The 21,451-nt window shown below is 40.9% G+C and overlaps 1 protein-coding gene across 4 annotated transcripts in view; it reads left to right on the top strand.

Annotated features, from left to right (window-relative positions):
- The window catches only part of NKIRAS2 (NFKB inhibitor interacting Ras like 2), a 338,421-nt gene that overhangs the window by 81,928 nt on the left and 235,042 nt on the right, over nt 1-21,451 (top strand). For 3 of the 4 annotated variants that reach the window (XM_044054747.1, XM_044054746.1, XM_044054744.1), the window contains 2 exons: nt 18,453-18,638; nt 18,753-18,871. In XM_044054747.1, the coding sequence (XP_043910682.1) occupies nt 18,778-18,871 (94 nt within the window). In that variant the 5' untranslated portion in view covers nt 18,453-18,638; nt 18,753-18,777. Of the gene's footprint in view, nt 1-10,513; nt 10,592-18,452; nt 18,639-18,752; nt 18,872-21,451 lie in introns of those variants that run through there. The other variant, XM_044054748.1, reaches the window with a different exon arrangement.

The raw sequence follows: 21,451 nt of genomic DNA, 5'->3' as shown, positions 1-21,451 counted from the left end.
ATGCATGCCATCACTACCTCAGTGCATTCATCACTATTCAAATGCTGGTTCACTGTGACTGCCTCCTTGAACATGTCCCAATTGGTTCTTTCAGAGCAGTCTTGGTGGGCCTCCATAGCCCCCTCGTGCCCTACCCTGATTTGTTTCTTTGTAGGGTTCTGTCTAACCAGTGCAGGTTTGTAAGCTGGTGGTAGCAAGGTGGTATAATGGTCAGTGTTTCCTATTTGTGCAAGTTGCACTTCCTTATAAACTTTCTTTAAGTTTATGTGCACCTTGTCAAGGATATTATCACCCCTTGTAGGAATGTCCACATACTAATGGTAGTGTGGGAGTACACCTTTCAGATCTGCTTTATTAAAGTCACCAGCTGCCACATGTACAAAGTCAGGATATTTGCTCTACAGCTCACCCATGTGATTGCATAGTTTATTTAGAGCCTCAGTGGTATTAGCACTAGGTGGGATATACACCACCGTTACGCTGATCCCATTCAGCACCCTGCGCAAGTAAAGTGGTCTATGTATCCAATTCAGCACCCTGCATAAGTAAAGTGGCCTACGTTTGAGGGTTAGGAACTTTAAGTTCTCACAGCAGTGTGATAGTATGATTTCACAGTTGCTGCACCATTTTTTCTTAACATAGATGTAGACTCCACCTCCTCTGGCCTTTCCACACAGTGTATGTTTTCTGTCTGCATGAAACAGTGTAAAATTATCTAAGTTTACTGCACTATCATTTATCTTGTCATTGGTTTTGTTTTGTTGGGGTTTAGGATGAGTTGATAGTTGTGCAGGTACGATTTGATGGTAGTGAAGGATCTTTGCATTCTTTCTTGAAGCTCTGGCAGGGAGGATGCAGCAAAGATGACAGTGGAGTCATATACATATCATATGATGGTGGCATGGTTGGTTGCTGTGTGAAGTTTATTTGTGAAGATAGAGAAAAGAAGTGTACCCAGTGTTGAACCTTGTGGGGCACCTAATGTTACTGGTAGTAGCAAAGAGAGGTCATTATGCCACTTAACTTCTTGTTGGCAATCTGAGGAGAATTTTAAAACCAGGCCGAGGGTATTTTTAGCTATATCAAGGGATGTCAGTTCTTGTAAGAGCTGTAGGTGAGATACTGTGTCAAATGCCTTTGACACATCTAGAAAAATAGAGGATACTATTTGCCTGCTATTTTTTAGTTGCTTTGTGGTATTGATGAAACTAAGCAGGGCAGTGGTGGTACTGTGGCCTGGTCGGAATCTATGTTGTGAATTGGCAAGGAGATTATTCGTTAATAGATGGTCCATTTAGTTGAGAGTGAATGCATTTTCCTTATATTTTTGAGAGAGGAGATAGTATGGATATTGATCTATTGTTGGAGAGTTATATTGACGAGCCTCCTTTGTGGAGAGGCACTACACAGGAGATTTTCCAGATTTTTGGTATGTACTATTCAGAGATGGATCTACTGATCAAGATGGACACTGGGTAGCAGATGATAATCAGCTGCCCGATTTGAGGTATTCATTTAGTAATATATCAGTGGCAAGTGATGTGGGTTTTAGATTGCATAATGAGTTTTTTTATTTTACATGTTTGAATAGGTTGCAGAGAGAGTGTGCTGTGGGTGACAATAGTTACATGTTGGATGACTTGTGGAGAATTACTGTTATTTTCTATGTGTGAGAGTATAGAGTGTATGGAAAAAAAGAATTGTATTGAGATGCTATACTTTCATTTGCATTAGAGGAATTTGGAGTTGGGGTTGAGGTTTGACCTGAATGTAAAAGCTTGATGGCACCCCAGAATTGTTGTGTATTCTTTTGGATTGTGGAGTAATACTGTTTCTTTATCATTCCTGATTTTTTTTTTTTTGCATACATTTCTTAGATGATGGTAGCTATTGAAGGAGGCTTTGTCTTTGTTGACTTGATACTGGGACCAGAGTTTCTCTCGCTCTGTTTTAGTAGTTGTCTGGTTTCTTTATTGAGCCATGGACAGTAGTTAGCCTGGCTGCTATTAGAAACATTAGAAAGAAAACTATCAAATATATTGAGAATGTTTTTGTTGAAATATTGCACAGCTTTGTCTAAGGGGAGGTATTTTATTGGGGTCCAGTTGCAGTTTTGTAGGAGTAATTTAAAAGTGTTTGTGGAGAATATTTTAAATTGCATACTTGTTTGCTTGTTACAGTTTTTCTGAGATGGTGGCAGTGCCTTAGGAGATGGGTTGGAAGTTGATCACTTAGGCTGTCTGGTAGACAACCTGAGTGATAGATCAGTGAGGGCTTATTTGTAAGGATCCAGTCAATTGTTGACTGTTGCTGTTTTTGTCAGCCTTAGTATGTTTGTATCACTTGGGTGAATCCTTGTACATTTATGCAGTTGGAAGGATTATTAGTGGAATAAGTTTGCTAATCTGTATTGAAATCTCCTGCTATTATGGTTTCCTGGCTAAATGTGAGGGATGTCCAAGAGAGTAGGTTTTCTATTGTAGATGGGTTGTTGCTGGGAGGGATGTATACTGATAAGTAATTATGTGTTTATTGTTGATTTTAAGCATGAGGCTAATAGTTCAGTGTTATTTAAGTCTGGGGGGTTACTTGTAGTTGCTTAATAAGTGGGTCTTTAAATATTAATGCTACACCTCCATCTCGCTTTGTTATTCTGTCCTGTCTAAGAATGTTCTAGGCAGGAGGTAGGATTTCTTCATTGTTTATGTCAGGAGTGTACAGGGAGAGTGCAGCATGAAATTCATGTATTTTTTAAAAAGCTTTTGAGGTTCATGTTAATGAGAAGGAAATCCTGAGCTATTTTTGGGTATGTTGGTAAATGGCATACAGTTAGCAGTTTTTGGTGGCTGGGTTATTTGAGTCATTGATGGGTGGAGTGTGGGCCTGGATTATGGTGTATGTCTCTGCTTAGTTGTAGGTTTGATTTTTTTGTGTGTGAGGTTCAATGACAGAGTTTTATTCAGTGATATATGTAGAGAAGTAGAAGATTGTATGTATTTGTAAGCCAATAGTTTGATTTTTGGAGGAGTTGTAGAGTTGAGATGTTAAATAAAAATTTAAAGGTGGGGTAGGGGTTGGGCAAGTGGGGATTGTAATTTGATAATGGCAAGGTTGTGAAATGTGGTGAGGTTGTGAGCTATTGTTAACAGAGTAAGGATACTTATATGAGAGAGTAACATGTTTGTTTTTAGGGTTTTGGAATGGTTATTTGTGGGGGTTACTATGTTTAGTAAGAGGTTATGACTGTATGAGAGTATTAAGTGGGGGTTGAAGGAGGGTTTGGAGATGGGAGGGATTATTTACTTTGTAATGTAATTGATACTATTTGGGCTGTGATGTGTGGTGGGTGTGGTGTGAATAGTATAAGTGTAGTGGAAGAGGGGGTGGGTGGGAATTGGGAGTAGGGTAGGGGAGCGGAGAGAGCCCAAACTGAGCAGGAAGAACTACAAGGCAGACCAGGCCAAGAAAAAAAAATCAGCTGCTATGTAGCACACTGGTCAGTATTAGAAGCTAGTAAGACAGTCCCTTCTTGCTATAGGTTAACAATTATAGTAAATATTATTTCATACTGATTTTGTGCTGGTTTATTATTTTGGTGGTAATACTGAGTACTTTTAAGGGATCCTTCAGGATGGAAACCTAGGACTGTAGTGTCTGGCAAGTGTGAGTGACACTAACTTGCAAAGAGTTAGTGTTACTGAAGTTAGGCGCATAGATAAGGCCAGTAATTTAGTTAGGACATGCACTGTAGGTAGATCTCTTCTCATTTTTGCATTTTTTGTTACATTTACAAGTTCTGGTTGGTAGGCAATGAATACTTGGGTGATTATGCAATATCTCCTGTCCATTTGAAGCCTTGCCCTAATTTTTTTAATTTCTCCAAGTCTTTTGGGTTTCTAATACCATGACGGAAATGCACTCTATTCCTAAGTCAAAGTGTGATTAAGGTTCATGAAATTAATATTGTTTCAATCTTGTCCTAACTAAGGCTATGAATGGATCCTGTCCAATCTATTACATGTCCGTAAAACTGAAAATAACTAACATTTGTTCAAGTTCTCTTAATCTGTGTTGCAATGTAAATGGACTTATTGGTGTGATATATGTTCCTCCAAAAGGGTCCCTTGCCTGTGGAATAGGCTTTCACTCCATGTAACCAAAGCAGCTGTCTGTCTTCAGAACAAACCTCGATGAGTGGATGGGGAGTTATAAACTTACACCACAGATGTCCTGTATAGCCCTTAATCAACAGATGGAACAAATAATGTGAATTCTTTGCCGAACAAGAACCTATCTGTAAACCTCAATGGCAAAGAGGAAGACTCTGACAGAAGAAGAACAAAAAGTGCCTGCATAGAGCAAACCTCCTACTCTTAAATACCCAGCTCCTGACTGAAAGCCTCATTTCCCAATAATTTTTGTCAAAGTTGGTGTTACTTTTCCAGTTCTGGTAATTTTGAGAGAGAGCAGGACCTCTCCGGGGTATGCTTTTTCTGTAGTGGGTTTATTCTTGATGAATGATATTCATCATTAGATTACTGTCACAGCAGCCTGATCTGTATGGGATGTATCCTGCCAAAGATCAGAGATCTGGCCAACTTTCAAAGTTTTAGGGGACTTTCCATACATCCATACTCGATTTGGCTTTCATGAGTGAGCCCTTATCCGGTGTTATTGTAGCATTTAACCATCAAGTTTCACTTCTGCTGCAACTTCTCAGGTTTGATGGCCAGCTAATTTTTTTCCCAAGTGGGCAGATAGGCACCCCATTTGAGACTTCCTTTCTTTTTTATGTGTGAAAAGGGTTTGTTTTTTGTCAGAAATTGTGTCTAAGAGGAAGGGCAAGTGTCCATGTGGTTACCAGATGCCTTATAAAGATCATAAGACAGCTTATCCTTTCTTCTTAGGGTAGGAACACAAAATTTGGTCTTGTTCAATTTGTACAGCTTTTACTCTTAACTCTCTTACTCTTAAAATTCCTAGAAGCAGATGTAGTTACATCCTGTTACATTTAGAAAACTAAAGGTTAGAGGTTTTTACCTACAGACATTCTTCCTTTGGTCACTAGGAAAAGCTTCACATTTTGGAGCTCTCAGATTGTCCATCAGCTTCCCTTGATGACTCTGGCATTGCTGCTAAGGGCAAAGACACAAGCATGTTCTGTAAGGCTGCTTGAAACTCTGCGTCAGGTAGAAGAAACCATTCTTATCTGGAATGAAGGAGGGAGTGGAGCTATTCCATTAAAGGCCATACTGAGGAATCAAATTCATGGAGTGATGATTGTATGTTCAAGCATTCACTGCCATGAAAAAGAAGCACGAATTGAAGCATACTTTCACTCAGTTATCCCCTTCAGCTAAGGGGCTGAAAGGTGACTTAGCTTTCGCCAAAGACTTATTTGAAGCCTTTCAGTCATTACAGTCTGAAACTTCTCAATGATCTAAAAGGAAAAGGTATCCTACCCCTTCAGATTCTGATTCAGAGCCTGAGCTACAGGACGTAGGCTTAGACTATGCCCCTCTAGTTTGTACACCAGATAACAGATAACTGGGAATCTGAGTCTGAGGCAAATATATCTTTAGAAATTCCAGCTGAGGAGTCATTGGCAGAATGAAGGAATTGTTAAGTGAGAACAAAAAGAAATGTCTGAGATCCTGTTGTCAAGTCTTTAATCCATTTCTGTAGTCCAGGACCTCTTTTAGTCATCACAAACAAACACATTCATGTGGTACATAAATAAATGGGGGGGGGGACTAAATCTTGCACGTTTTGTAGATTAGTAGGGCTAGCCTGGGATCTGGCCCTACATTTACATCTGTCCCTACAGGCTACTTCCATCAGAGAAGATTTTTGTGGCAGACAAACTGATCAGAACTAGGACAGATTCCCATGAATGGAAGTTGCACCTTGGGGGTCTTCCAGGCAGTTATCCACCTGTGAGGGAACTTCTTAAGATATGTTTGCCTCCATCAACAACAGACAGCTGAATAAGTTCTTTTCCAGGACTCCTTGTATAAAGGCCTGTAAGACTGATTCTTTCCCATTCCTATGGATGGGAATGCTCCCACATGCTTTTCCACCCTTTCCTGTGATAACCAGAGTCCCTTTAAAGATCAAAAAGGCTGTCCAAAAATGATGCTGGTAGTTCCCCTTTCACTTTGGCAGCAGTGGATAGCTCTTCTTTTGAAAATGGCCAGGGGCAGTTATGACAAGCTTTCTCACAGAGTAGACTTAGTAACAGAATGGGTGTTCTCTGATTCACCCCAACCTTCAATTCTTCAGCTTGCTGCCTGAATGTTAGAATTTCTATAGCTTTTGGGCAACTTTTCTGTGAGGACCTGCAGCTGGTGTTAAAGGAGGTTAACCAAAGCCAAGGTTCGCTGTGGAGAACCAAATAAGGGTCCAGACCAAGACGTAATAATTCCAGCAATTTAATGAAGCAAAAAACACCTACTAACGCTATACACACAAAATACGTTTTCGAACGTCTTCTTCAGAAGGCATAACCCCAATTGATAGTATACAGCACTTAAATAGATGTTCAAAAATCAATTATCCAATAAAATCATTGTCAATGAACACTTCAATTAACAATAAAATAAAATTGTTAGCATTCAATCCTACTTAGTAGTAACATTTCATATTAGTTTGGTGTATGAATACCATAACTTTTGTATAACCTTATATATGTAACATTGTATTTAACATTGTAAAACAGTGTTTATAAAAATATTCTTATTAATTAATTTGGGTCATTTCAAACTTTTTCTAAGGGTTTTAAGTTTATACCTGGTAGGAAAGTAAGTATCCCTAAGGCTATTGTTGATATGAAGTTATTTCTTAGAAAGAAGAATTTGGCGTTGATGTTTGCAGGTTCTAACCCTACACGTACACAACCACTTTTTAAGGAAAAAAAGTACTTTTAATCCCCCCCTACATCCACAGCTCAGAAATTTGGAAAAAATATTAGAAAGGGAAATTAGAAATACTGTTAACACCCACAGGATAAATTCTAATCTTTCTAATGATGAGAAACTTTTACTTAATGAATTAAAAAACAATAGGGCTGTAAGAATTATGCAACCGGATAAAGGGGTGGAACAGTGCTTATGGATTATATTCTTTATGAATCTAAAATGAAGGAAATGTTATCTAATAGTTTTAAATATTCCAAAGCTTCTGTTAATGAAGTGAATATTAAATGATTTATTTTTAGAAGGTTCTATTGACCTGGATATTTATAATTTTTTGTTTAACAAAAATCCCAGGACACCTTCAGTATTTGGTATTCCGGAGGTCCATAAGGATTCTTTGGACCGACCACTATGATTGTTTCCTCTGAGGGGTCCATCACTACTCTTCTAGCCAAGTATGTGGATGTAAAGTTAAAAACTCTTTCAAATGAGGGAAGTATGGTTTTGAAAGATTCTTGCGATTTTCTTAGGCAAGTGAAACCAGAACTTTTCAATTCCAATATACTTTTTGTAACTTTAGATATTGTAGATTTATTTGGTTCTATACCTCATGACACAGGACTATTGTGGCTTGAATAATGGATGAGGGACAGTGGAAAATTTACTTCTAATGATTTTAGGACTTGCCTACTGCTTATGGAAATAGTTCTCAAGAACAATTTTATGTACTTTGAAGGAGAGTTTTTCAAACTGGAAAGAGGGGTGGCCATGGGGGCAAAATGTGCCCCCACTTATGCAAATATTGTTTTAACTTGGTGGGAAAAATTATTTGTCATCAATTGCGAGTTTTCTAGTTGTTGGTGTTTATATAAACGCTTTCTTGATGACATTTGTATTTTTTGGATTGATTCTCAAGAAAGATTTTTTGAATTTCTTACATACCTTAAAGGAACCACAGAATTCTTGGATTTTACATACAATTTTAATAGTCAGGAGTTGATCTACTTGGATATTTCCTTGACTAAACTTGATCATTCCTTTTCTTTAAAAGTTTTCAGGAAAAAACTTTTTCGAATTTGTACCTTCACTTTAGTAGTGGTCATCCGTTTTCCCAAAAAAAGAACTTACTTAAAGGGCAGTTAGTAAGAATAAGTCGTATGACCTTACAAGACAATGAATTTATAAAAGATTGTGATTTTGTCACAGAAATGTTTAGGGAGAGATGTTACCTTGAAAACTTGATTTGTGAGGTCACTAAGGAAGTGTTGGAAGGTAGAAAAGAGAGGTTTGCCCCTGTTTTAGGTTGTGATGATGTATCTAGCCCCAACATTATTGGTAATTATTTTATTAATAGTTGGGAGGAAGCATACTCACAGGTGACTCCGTTTTTACTAAACAAACTGTCACTAGGGAATGGGACCGTTTTAAGCAAATTTCTGAATTAAATGAAATACATAGTCAACCATTAAGATTCATATATAGAAGGGATACGAATTTTAAGAGACTATTTGAGTTTGGGGGTGGTTCAAGTGTTGGAGGTTCATCTAGAAGGGTGGGGACCTTCAAATGTGGTTCCTGTTGCCAATGTCCATATGTAGCTAATTGTTCTTGTATACACATATCTAGCAGGAATAGGCACATTAAGGGTAACACCTTTTCTAATTGTAATACTAATGGTGTTGTGTATTTAGCTTTTTGTTCTTTTTGAGAGTCATTTTATGTAGGGAAAACTGAGAGGAAGCTCAAACTAAGAATTTATGAACATTATTATGAAATTAAAAAGGAGAATACGAATAATGCACTTTTTCGTCATACATTAACTTGTTCACAAGCTTTCTTCAGTTTTTTTTGTATTAGAAGTGGTTCCCAAAGAAGTTAGCGGAGGTATGTGGGAAACGAAACTTGAATACAGAGAGTTATTTTGGCAGATAATATAGGAAGCCACCAAAAGTCCTGGTCTCAATGATATGCTATCCATTGTTCCTGTATTAAAATTGAGAAGTGCAAAATTGTAAATTTCCACTAGATAGCAGTATTGGAATACATTTTGTTGAAATGACCCTCTAAGATGGTTAAAACTTTTTTATTAATACATTTTTATCAATATAATTTTATAAGAATATTTTAAGAATATTTTTATAAACACTGTTTTACAATGTTAAATATATAAGGTTATACAAGATTTATGGTATTCATACACCAAACTAATATGAAATGTTACTACTAAGTAGGATTGAATGCTAACAATTTTATTTTATTTTATTGTTACTTGAAGTGTTCATTGACAATGATTTTATTGGACAATTGATTTTTGAACATCTATTTACGTGCTGTATACTATCAATTGGGGTTATGCCTTCTGAAGAAGACGTTTGAAGACGTATTTTGTGTGTATAGCGTTAGTGGGTGTTTTTCGCTTCATTAAATTGTTGGAATTATTACATCTTGGTCTGGACCCTTATTTGGTTCTCCACAGCGAACCTTGGCTTTGGTTTTAGTTTTTGGTTGTTCGCTCTCATCTCCTTGTGTGGTTAAAGGAGGTTAAGATACTTGCTGCTAGAAGATTGTATATGGGTAAGTGGAAAAGAGGTTTACCTTCATAATTCTGACAGCCACATCTCCGAAACATCTTTCGCGAACTGCAAAGTGCAACTTCTCAAAACCATGAACGCCAGTGTTCCAAATAACAAAATCTCGCCCCCTTTTTGACCCATGGTAGCACTTGTTTCAGCTGGGGAGCAGTCGAAATGTCGACGTTCACTGTTTTTTTGAAATTTAGAGAAGTCGTTGGGACAGAATTCCTGTAGATCTTGATGTTATTTAGGTTTGGGATGTCATTTCCTGTAGTAGAAAAAGGGCATCAAATTTTAAACAATTTAACTGTTGTAAATGTGTTTTACTGATTTTTGTCTGATGAAGTTTAATAATGCAGTAAATGAAAAGTGCTTAATATAAGATATGACTCTTTCTTTATTCCATAGCCAGTATTGTGCTTTTTTATCTACTGTAAATTTACTTGCACAGCTGTACAATGGCCTCCTTGGGTATGCTGTGCTAGTATGGTTACCATAGCATTTTTGGTAGAAAGCATTTCCATGTAGAGCATTTTTTATATACTTTTTCTCCTAGTGCAGTGTGATTTTGCTCTGTCATCCAAGAAGCATATTTTTGGAGTTTCAGTGTGGAATTGCCCTTTTAAATGCTGCTGAGTGGTAGTCAAGTAGCAGTTGACTTGTTTCTAATTGACTTTTAATTTAACAAGCATACAAACAACATGTCTTGCTACTATTATGATAATCTACTGATTTTAACTTTGATGATGAGAGCGCTCTTGAGTATTTCCTCATAAAATGTATGATTTTTGGTTTGTTGTATTGTTAACGATTTTGTTTGGGTAATAAACTGTATGCTATTTTCAACTTAATGAAACCATTCAGTTAGCTATCATCTGTGAAAGAAATGTCTAGAACCTTCAGCATGAAAAGGAAACTGTGCCTTGGGCCTTTTGCTTAAGGGTCTTTGTATTTTATCCATCCTAGTTTTCACTGACCATTCCATTTATTCTTGATACTTTATAACTGTTTTTTGTTACAGCTGGCATTTTTCTTGTGGCCTTACAGATCAGCGTGTAGTCCACCATGTCTGAGCTGAACAGAGCTTTCCTAACACTCTTCCAGGTAATCGGAATTATATTTCACCCAAGACAGCTGGCCAGTAGTCTAAGCTGTACTGTAGTCTTGTTAAACTTCTGTCTCCTGTGTAGAGCTTTGCACAGAGGGTCTCATGACGGTCAGTTGATATTACCTCTTAAGTGAGATGTCTCTCTCTCTGATATGCTCTCTGTCTTCGTATGGCCATTTGTAACATAAAACTCTTTGGTCCTGTCTAAAATTAACAGACGCAAGCCATGCTGTAGCTGTCAGAGATTGCTTTTTTTATGTTCATAATACTCAGGTTTGATTGCTTGAGAGAATTGCGTAGCTATTTGCAAGGCATTTCCAATTACACAACTAATTAAGCCACTTAGGCTTTGGTTCAAGATTACCAAATGGCTACTGATCAGTTTGGTGTTTTGCTGCCTGGGCTGATTTTCTAAATTCTAAAACGTATCTCTTTAGTGCACAGTATTCAATCTCCAAAAATTCTTACTCTGTTCAAGTTTCTGTTGTAAAGTTTTCCTTTTTCTGCTCCAGAACTGGAGGTTTTTGGGCGATTTAATTTATGTCTTTGATCCTGGAACCGAGTTTCCCACTTTAACCACTACAGAGATCCCATGAAAAATAAGTACATTTTCCTAGTTAGACGTTGCTTTGAATTCCTCTAGTCTCATGTGCATGTTTGATTTGGCGTTTTCAGTATTTTTTCATGTCGCTAAACTAGAATAAGATGATATATAATCTCAGCACGAGCGCAAAAGGGAATTTGGCTGTCATGACATGAGAGTTGGCTGCCTTGTATTATTGTAGAAGAATGACCTCAGCATTTTTATAAATTGTGTGGCATTTAACTAGGCACAGTTGGGAAAATGAAATTAGAAAAGCATTTATGGGATACTAAAATAAACAAAAAAAAAAATGTGAGTATCTGATATTTTTGTAATCCATAGGTGGTATAGATTTCTACAGCAATCTGAGCAGCATTCTTCCCTTGTAAGTTTTCTGTTTCCAAGAACTTTTTTGTATTGTGCACTAAACTTTGATGTCGTTGTTTCTTTTTTAATGTTGCACATTTATTTGCTAGGGTGACACAGTGGTGTATCGAGTGGGGTTCACTACATAATCTCGAAATTGTGAAATACCGAATTTCAAAATCTCAAGACTATATAGCCAAATCCCCTAAATACCGAAAGACCAGAAGCGCGAAATTCAAAATCCCGATGTATGGAGATATTGAAGTAGCGCTTCTGGTGTTGCGGTTTGTGAATGGATAGGTGGAATTCAGGTAAGTATCTATGTGTAAGTGTGTTGGATGTCCTTCAAGGATGCATCTGCAGTCCTTACAAATGGGTTGTCCTGTCGTCGGTTGTCCTGTCGTCAGGCAGCCCTTCGGTCGGCCGGATTCCAAAGTCTGGGTCCGGCTTCGGCTGGTGTCGCACTTCACCCGACGTCATCGCTGCAGTTCTTTGGGTATAAAGGCATCAGCCGACGCCATTTTCCTCAGTCCTTCTTGCCGCATGGCGCCCGAAGCAGAAGCTGTTCGCAAGTGCCGGTCGGTCAGATCCAGAGATTACTACTACCGAATACTACTTCGAAGACTTCTAAAAAGCTAAGTACCCCGTTGGGGACTCTTTCTTGCCTCAGCCGATGTCAGAGAAAGTGAATAACTGTTTATCTTGTGGGAAACAAATACCTCATAAAGATTTCCACTCCTACTGTATACATTGTTTAGGCCCAGACCACGACGTAGCAGCTTGTCTAGCCTGTGCTTCTTTTAACCGACGGACGCTTAGACGTCGGTCGGAGTTTGCTGAACAGATTTTCGGCTCTGAATTTGCCTATATTATGCCGTCGGATCCTCCGACAATGCAAATTACCAAAAAACGCAAAGAAAAGGACAGACACTCGCGGTCCGCGGTTTCGGCCGAAACCGCAATTAAACAAACCGCAAGTGTCTCGGTTTCGGCCGAAACCGAGCAAGCGGTTCTTTCTTCAGCCGAAACCATGCCTTCTACCGAGGCCTCCTCTAACCTGGTAGAATCGGCTTCTGAAATCCAGCCTTCTGTTGCGGTTTCTCAGGAATTATCAGACACTATTCCCCTGGATATTTCAACTCCTGCACGTGGAGCTGCTAGGCCTCCTGCAGCCATGTCTATTAAGGCCTTTGCCAGGGCTAAAGCAGCCAAAGCTTCAAAAACTGTGCCTGCCAAACCCCCCTCACACAGGCCCAGCACTAGCTCTCATATGCTTTCTTTGGCTGAGGATCTAATTTCTTTAATTCGTGGATCCCAGCCTCATCCAGACAGGTCCTCTCTCCCACCTCCAGAAAAGAGGCCTAGAGCAGAGCCCCCTGAACCAGTATCCACTGATGATTCCTCTGATGACTCAGAACATACAGACCCTCCTGAGGCTTCTTATTCTCCTTACGAAGACTCTGATGCTGAAGAGTCCATTCCTTCAGCCTCTCCGCCTGAGGAATTTTCCTTTGGGGAAACCTTGCATGCTATGAGGGAACAATTTCAGTGGCAGGGCCAAGATTTCTCAGACTCCAGAAAAAGGCTTAGAACCTTTCTACATTTGCCACAACATAGGCCTTTAGCTATACCTCCAGTTCTTTCTGTTGTAGATGATGCATTTAATGATGCTTGCACTGCTCCTGATTCATTACCTCCGGCTCCTGCTAAGCCCGATAGGTTTTACAGGGTCCCGGACACTCATCACCATTTATACAAGGCTCCTTTTGCAGATCCAGAGACTATCTCCCAGGGCCCTAAAGCTGTAGCAGCTACTTCTACTAAAAAGCCCGTTCCCTCTGAAATGGATTCCAGCTCCTTAGAGAGATGGGGTAAAAAAGTTTACACTTCTGCTACCTTGTCAGCTAGGGCTTTGAACTGCCAATTTCATATGATTCAATATCAAGAGTTTATGCTTGACCAGTTAACTAAAAAGCTGTCCTCTGAAGAATCTTTAGATAAAAAATGTTCAGGAAATGGTACATAACATACAGCAGGTTAGTAACCATTCTTTAAAATGTGGCTATGATGCACTGGAGGCTTCCTTTAGATCAGCCATGACTGGCACAGTTATCAGGAGACATGCGTGGTTGAAAGAACAGGCATTACCAGACCATGTCAAATCAAAGCTTTTGGATGCACCCATGGACAAGGTCAATTTATTTGGTTCCCCTGCTCAGCAGGTACTAAAAAAGATGGAAGAGAAGGCGAAATCTGTACAAACGGTGAAAGATTTCTTACAGGTTCAACCTCCAAGGTTTAGCAGGAACTGGCCCTCCAAGAATTGGTCCTTTCCGGACTCCTCTAAGACACAGAGAGGCAGGAATAGGCGTTCTAGAGGCAGAAACCAATCCAGGGGTGCCTACAGGGGACGCCAGTGGCAAGGTAACAACCAGCGAGGCACGGACGCAGCCACCACCACTACAACAACTCAATCACAGTGACTTGACAGTGGCACCGCCTACCAGGGAACAATTAGAAGCACCCTTAGACGGAAAGCTAACCTTATTTTCAAAGAACTGGCATTGCATGACAAGGGAAAAATGGATTTTGCAAACTATAGACCAAGGTTACAGGTTCCATTTCCATACTCTACCTGGGAAGAGAGGAATGCCAAACCTACCACCTACTCAAAGGGCAGAAGCTCTAAAGTAAATATCTCAGCTATTAAGAATGAGAGCTGTGGAAAAGGTACCATCTATGGAGCAAGGAAAGGGATTTTACTCCAGACTCTTCCTGGTACCAAGAAAAGAAAACAAATGGAGACCCATTCTAGACCTGTCCGCTTTAAACACATTCCTCATTGTTCCAAAATTCAAAATGCTGACCCTACAGCAGCTTCTTCCCATGCTGGGCAAGGAGTCTTGGCTGGTAACTCTAGATCTCAAGGAGGCATACCTGCACGTCCCCATACGACCAATTTGCAGAAGATACCTCAGATTTCTTGTAGGATCAGAGCATTATCAATTTTCAGCATTGCCCTTTGGCTTATCTACTGCGCCCAGAGTGTTCACGAAATGCCTGGCATCAGTAATTGCTCATTGCAGACTTCAGGGGATCCAAATTTATCCCTACCTGGACGACTGCCTGATACAAGCGGACAACAAAAGCAAGCTAACAAAAGACTTACAAAGAGTCATTTACCTGCTGCAAGCCTTGGGATATACAGTCAATATAAAAAAGTCAAGGCTGATTCCATCCCAAAGAATAACCTTTCTGGGTGCAGAGCTGGACACTTCAAAACAAATGGCATTCCTAACTGCAGAAAAGAAAGAGCAACTACCTCTCTACTTCTTGGCATTAACAAAGCAGAACCATCTAACTGCAAGAAAAGTACTGCAAGCTCTAGGCTTCATGGCATCCTGCATAATTCTGGCCCCTCATGCCAGACTGCATATGAGAAAGCTACAGTGGTACCTAAAGAATTTGTGGTCCCAACACAAGCACAGCCTAGAAACCAAAATTCCAATAATCCCATGCCTGAAGCAAGAGTTCCTATGGTGGGCTCAGGCCTGTCAATCAAACACAGGATTGCCCTTCTGCAACAGTCAACCAAGCCAAACCATCACGACAGATGCCTCAGACCTCGGTTGGGGGGCACACATGCTGGGCAAGTGCATACAAGGCTTATGGACTCAAGACCAGCTGCGCCTACACATAAATCTAAAGGAAATGCTGGCAGTAAAATTGGCAATCCAGTCATTCAGACCATTCCTCCAACAAGGTCAGTTGATGATAAGGACAGACAACACCACAGTTCTGTGGTACATCAACAAACAGGGAGGCACACATTCATATCCTCTATGCCGGCTGGCACTGGACCTATGGGATGTGGCCCTGAGCTACAACATTCAGTTACAAGCAATTTTTGTACCGGGAAAAGAAAACATTCTAGCAGACATATTAAGCAGAACTACCACAGATGCCCACGAATGGATGCTACATCCGGACATCTTCAAAACCATCACAAGAGAATGGGGATTACCACAAATAGACTTGTTTGCATCCCCACTCAATCACCAGCTAAAGAAATTCTGCACAAGGACGTACCACCCACTTGCTTGGAAGGTGGACTCCCTATCTTTCAGTTGGAAAAACCTGACAGCATACGCATTCCCACCACTTCCTTTGATGCACAAGGTGCTTCTGAAGATCAAAGAGGACCGTCCAAGGATCATTCTGATAGCTCCAGACTGGCCAAGACAACATTGGTATCCATTGCTGAGGAGCATGTCTCGGGAACAAATATGGACACTACCCCTGATCCCATTACTGTTAACACAGAACAACTACAACATCCTGCATCCAAACCTGGAAACTCTGCAGCTAACTGCCTGGAACATTTCATAACAGCAATTAACCCAAATTTATCCCAAAGGGTTAAAGACATAATCCTGGAGGCTCGTAGACCTTCAACAAGAAAGAATTATGCAGCAAAATGGAAAAGATATCTCATTTGGAGTACTGCAAAGGGAGAAGATGTGACACTGGTAAACATAGCCAACATCCTGGAGTACTTGGCAGAGCTCTTCCATACAGGCCTGTCCTATTCTTCCATCAAGATACATGCATCAGCTATTTCAGCAGAATACAGCTTGGATCCTCCTGTCTTCTCTCATCCTCTGCTCAGACAGTTTCTGAGAGGAATTAAGAATGTAAAACCTCCCAGGAAACCACCATTGCCAGCATGGGACTTGAACTTTGTGCTAGAAAAATTGACACTTCTCCCTTTCGAGCCAGCAGCAACAGCAGAATTACAATACCTATCCTGGAAGACTGCTTTCCTGCTGGCAATAACTTCAGCAAGAAGGGTCTCTGAACTACAGGCATTAATGGCAGTGCAACCCTTCCTGATCTTCCATCAAGATAGAGTGTCCATGAGAACAAATCCTACATTTATGCCTAAGGTGGTATCCAGAGTGTCATTAAATCAGGCTATCCACCTACCTACATTCTTCCCAAACCCACAGAACAGGGGAGAAAGACTCTTGCATACCTTGGATGTACATAGACAATTACGCTACTACCTGGACAGGACTAAGTCCAATAGAAAAACTGACCAGCTTCTGGTAGCATATGCCACAGGAAAGGAAGGAAAACCAATTTCAAAACAGACAATCTCCAAATGGATTGGAAATTGCATTAGATTTTGTTACTCCTACCATGGAAAGAAAACTCCAGAGAACATCAGGCCTCACTCCACAAGGGCTACAGCCACTACCACAGCTTTCTTACGAGGAGTGGCTACCAAGGACATTATAGAGGCTGCTACTTGGACCTCCGTGCATACATTTGCCAAGCTTTACAATTTACCTTTATACTCTAGATCCCGAGCAGGTTTTGCCACTGCTGTTTTGCAAGGGATCCTAGCTACACCATAATCTCTACTCTTTTCCTCCTCCCCTTGTTTAGCTATGGTATTCTACCCATTTGTAAGGACTGCAGATGCATCCTTGAAGGACATAGTACAGTTTTGTACCTACCATAAATGTAGATGTCCGATAGGAATGCATCTGCAGTCAGGATTACCCACCCACCTTCCCCTCTCAGGTACTCCTAGGGTATTTGCCATCCTTCAGCTAGCTTGGGGGGGATCTATTATGGTGTATTTGTTTGTATATATGTACATACATGCTTATTTTATGTGTTTGCTCTCTACTATTTGGAAACATTGGCATTTATCCAAATTTAGCCATCCAGGAGGGCACCTGGCATCTGGGGCAAGAAACACTGAGGAAAATGGCGTCGGCTGATGCCTTTATACCCAAAGAACTGCAGCGATGACGTCGGGTGAAGTGCGACACCAGCCGAAGCCGGACCCAGACTTTGGAATCCGGCCGACCGAAGGGCTGCCTGACGACAGGACAACCCATTTGTAAGGACTGCAGATGCATTCCTATCGGACATCTGCATTTATGGTAGGTACAAAACTGTACTTTAGGGGCTTTAGTGTATGTTGACTGTGATGTGTGTGTGTGTGTGTGTGTGTGTGTGTGTGTGTGTGTGTGTGTGTGTGTGTGTGTGTGTGTGTGTGTGTGTGTGTGTGGGTGAGGGAGTGTAAAATGTGTGGGTGTGAGTTTCCCTTGTGTGTTTGTTTGTGTGATCTCGGAGTTAGCATATTTAAGTAGGGGGTGTGTGGGGGGTGCAGCCCCCCACATGGGTGCAGGGGGGCTTGCCCCCTGCTCATCTGCAGTGTAGGATGATATGTTTGTTTGTGGGGGGAACTTGTGTGCATGTGTGTGCTGTATGTGTGTTGTACGTTCGGGATTTTTTATTTCACGCTTCTGGTCTTTCGATATTTAGGGGTTTCGGCTATATAGTCTCAAGATTTTGAAATTCAGTATTTTAAAATTTCAAGATTATGTAGTGAACTCGAGTGACACTGTCTCCTCACATCAAAAAGTTCTCTAGTTTGATTCTTAACTGTGTTGTCTTCTGTGCAGCGTCTAATCTCAATGTGCACTCATTTTCTCCCACATGCCAAATACATGACATAGGTGGATTGGTGATTCTACACTGTCCACAGGTGTGCGTGTGTTGTGGAAGAAAAGCCTGGCAACCTGCTTCAGTTCCTTACCTGCCCAATATATTGTGGGTGATGTAAACTGTTCATAGAACTGCAGTAGGTACTGGATGTGACCCATTAACACAGGAAGAATGGATTTATTTGGTAACTGGTTAGAGTGCTTTATGAACCCTTTTCAGCCACAACCATGGCCAATGGAAAAAATTGCAGACAATGTGTGTTTGTGTAGTAGGCTGGAATGATTAGAGGATGTTGATTAATACTTATGTTGATTGCTTTTTTTTTGCCCTTTCTTTCAGTGAGGAAAGAACTAGTGAATGTTTCTCTTCTTTCTGTGTTTCAGATTTTTTGTTTTGCTGGGAGACTTGGATTCGGACATAGCAGTGCTAAACTCAGATGTTCTTAAAAGGGCAGCTATTGGTTGGCTTAGGACCAGTTTTCTTATAGAGGAAGTAATCCTGAATATGTGTTCATTGGTGCATCAGAATATTAAGAGTTTTTAAGTAGGAAGAACAAATACATTGAATAGGTAGGTAAACATTTTTGTACTGGTATGTTTACATACATACTATGATGGCCTTTATGTTGTAAATTATATTGTTATTTTAATTATAATATTTGCTCTTTTTTATATTTGTTACAGAGCTTTTAATATTTTGCATGAAAAGATGGGAAAGAGCTGTAAAGTTGTCATCTGTGGACAAACCTCTGTGGGGAAAACTGCCATTCTAGAACAGGTTCTATATGGCAATCATATTGTAGGTAAGTAGGCAGCATTTTTGTTTGGAGTTCAAACATTTAAACTCAAGACCACAATAAGGTATAAAATGTCTAAAAAAGACACTAGGATGTGGAGTCTGAAAGCTAAAAAATGTTTTAGTATTGAAGGGGCTATTGTTGAGAAAGATATCATGGCAGGCAGCTAATCTGACTCTGTGAGCTGTTCCTTTTAGTTCTGAAAAATGAAAATATTGTCTTTGTATTTTCTGTTAGTTTGCATGGTTTTTGAATTTTTTTAATTAGTAAACCAAAATAAGGCACACAGAACTCGGCTAAAGGACAAAAATTCACTTTAATCCAACAAATAACAGTTTTATATTTAATTGTTTAATGAGGTCAATTTTATCTGATGAAGTTGTTGCTGACGAAAATGTAAGAGGAACTGGTTACACAGCAATATTTTCATTTATTATTTGTTGGATTAAAGTGAGGTTTTGTCCTTTAGCCGAGTTCTGTGTGCCTTATTTTGGTTTACTAGTTATTTTTGTCTGGGCACTGAGACCACAATCCTATTTAAATGTTTTTTTAATACTTGGTGTTATGTTGTCCCATCTCACCTTCATTCTTGCTGGTTGGGTTCGGAGCCGATCCTCGGCTCTGACTCGGCCGATATACAATGGCTCGAGGCTACCCCTTATCCCAACATGCCTGGCGGCAGCTACCCAGATCTCGTTTGCCACTGCAGCATCAAGATTGCTCCATACTGGGTCAGGCTAAGTATTTTATGTTTTTTCTAGTTATTGCTAATTTTTGGTACATTTACTGGTTATGTTGACTCATTAGAGTGTGTATCCTTTATCGTGAGCCGAACGACCCTCTTTCTCTGCTCCTTGTGGTGTTTTTGGCCATCGTTTTCTTCTCCAGGCCTTCTTTCCCCTTAGAGCCCGTTTAAGTTAGAGGGTTCTTCCCTTTCCTCACCTCTTTTTTGGGATTGCCATATAAGTTAGAGGCTCTCCCCCTTTTTTCTTCTGCTCAAAAAAAAAAAAAACAAAAACAAAACAAAAAAATAAATAAATAATTTTAAGTTTTTTTTTCTTTGTGGTTATCAGCCTGTTTGCTTCTACTTGTTATAGGCTGTGAGTGATAGTTTTCTCTGTTGAAACTTTTTCCCTGATTACTGCTGATTATGTCTAAAGAGTCTAAACCCTTTGGGTTTAAAAAATGCAACTCATGTTGCCAGAAAATGTCCCTTACAGACAGGCTCACGATTTGTATTTACTGTTTAGGGGCTGTTCACCTGCAAGAGAGAAAAAATAAGCTTATTCTACGTGGTCTCCTGAAGAACCCTCAATATGCCTCGTCTCAGGGTCCTCAGCTGGGCCAAATTGTCCAAGAAGCACTCCAAGCCATCGGTTCTGAGCTCAGAACAGACAAAAATTACTGAAAAGCCTTCGGCTCTGTCGGCCCTCGAGCATTGGCTCCGACAGATTTAAGTCTCCGGTGGCTCCATCTGTGTCCTCGGAGCCAGTCCGGATACATAAGAGATCAAGGTCTCCCTCTTTGGAGCCGGTACGCTCCACTCCACAATCTCCTCTGCTGCAACCTGGAGTGGGCAGTCACCAGTCCTCTTCACACTCCTCTCGGTCCTCCAGACATTCGGAGCATCACGTGGAGAGAGTGGTCAACAGGCTCCTCATGTCACAGGCACTTGCGAAATTACTCTTGAGTCCATCCCAATAGGATTTGGCTCCTTTGATGTTCCTAGCTTCTCCATCAATTCCCTTTCTGACTCTCTCTTGAGCTTGGAGCCAGAGTGCATGGAAGGTTGTGGTGGTGGAGCCGTCGGCTCCAGTTTCTTCTCCCTTATCAGTTCCGACGACCGCTCCGATCTCCTCGATGTCTCAGTATGTCGAGGGATCTGGGCACTGAAGCTCTCTTGTTGGCTCTGAGGGGGAAGTGGCATCGGACCCTTGTCCGACCGCGCTCTCCCTCTCGGAGCTTCGGCGCAGGTGAGCTCGGCTCCTACATCGGCCTCAGAGCCTTCGCTCCCAGTTCGGAGATCTCTGGGGTCTTCAGAGTTGGAGGCTGTTTCAACTCGGGACCGTGGCACCTTCGAGGTGATGAGCGTGCTGTCTCCTGAGACTGCTCCACCCTCAGCTCCATTAGCTCCTTCTCTCTTGATGCCTGTGCTGGCCTTTGTCCCTCCTCCTGCCAAGCGTAGGGAACCTGTGCCTCCAGGATGCCCCACTGGATGACCCTACTTCTTCTGAAACCTCCCTTGAACATTCGGAGGAGGTCCCTCAGAAGAAGAAATGTAAGAGGAAGCATCTAGACTCCCCTGAGTCTCTCACTTTGGATAACGACCTGGGTGAGTCGGAAGGGTCCCCACAGTCCCCCTCTGTGGATGTCTCCTTTTCAGACATCTTGGAAATCCTTAAGACAGAGGGGTGGCTGGGAGTCCCTAGCTCCTTCTGAGGACGAGTCCGTATACCTGGACGCATTTGGTTCCCGACCCTGCACCTCTTGGGTGTCTTCCTTCTTTCGACCCACTTTTGTCTGTAGTGAGACAAAAGACATGTAGCGCTCCAGAGACCATGGAACCTTTTCCGAAGAGACCCAACA

This window comes from Protopterus annectens, chromosome 13.part0, assembly GCF_019279795.1.
Source record: "Protopterus annectens isolate FY-2018-M chromosome 13.part0, PAN1.0, whole genome shotgun sequence".
NCBI classification, from domain to species: Eukaryota; Metazoa; Chordata; order Ceratodontiformes; family Protopteridae; genus Protopterus; species Protopterus annectens.
This window is presented reverse-complemented; position numbering and strand designations above follow the sequence as displayed.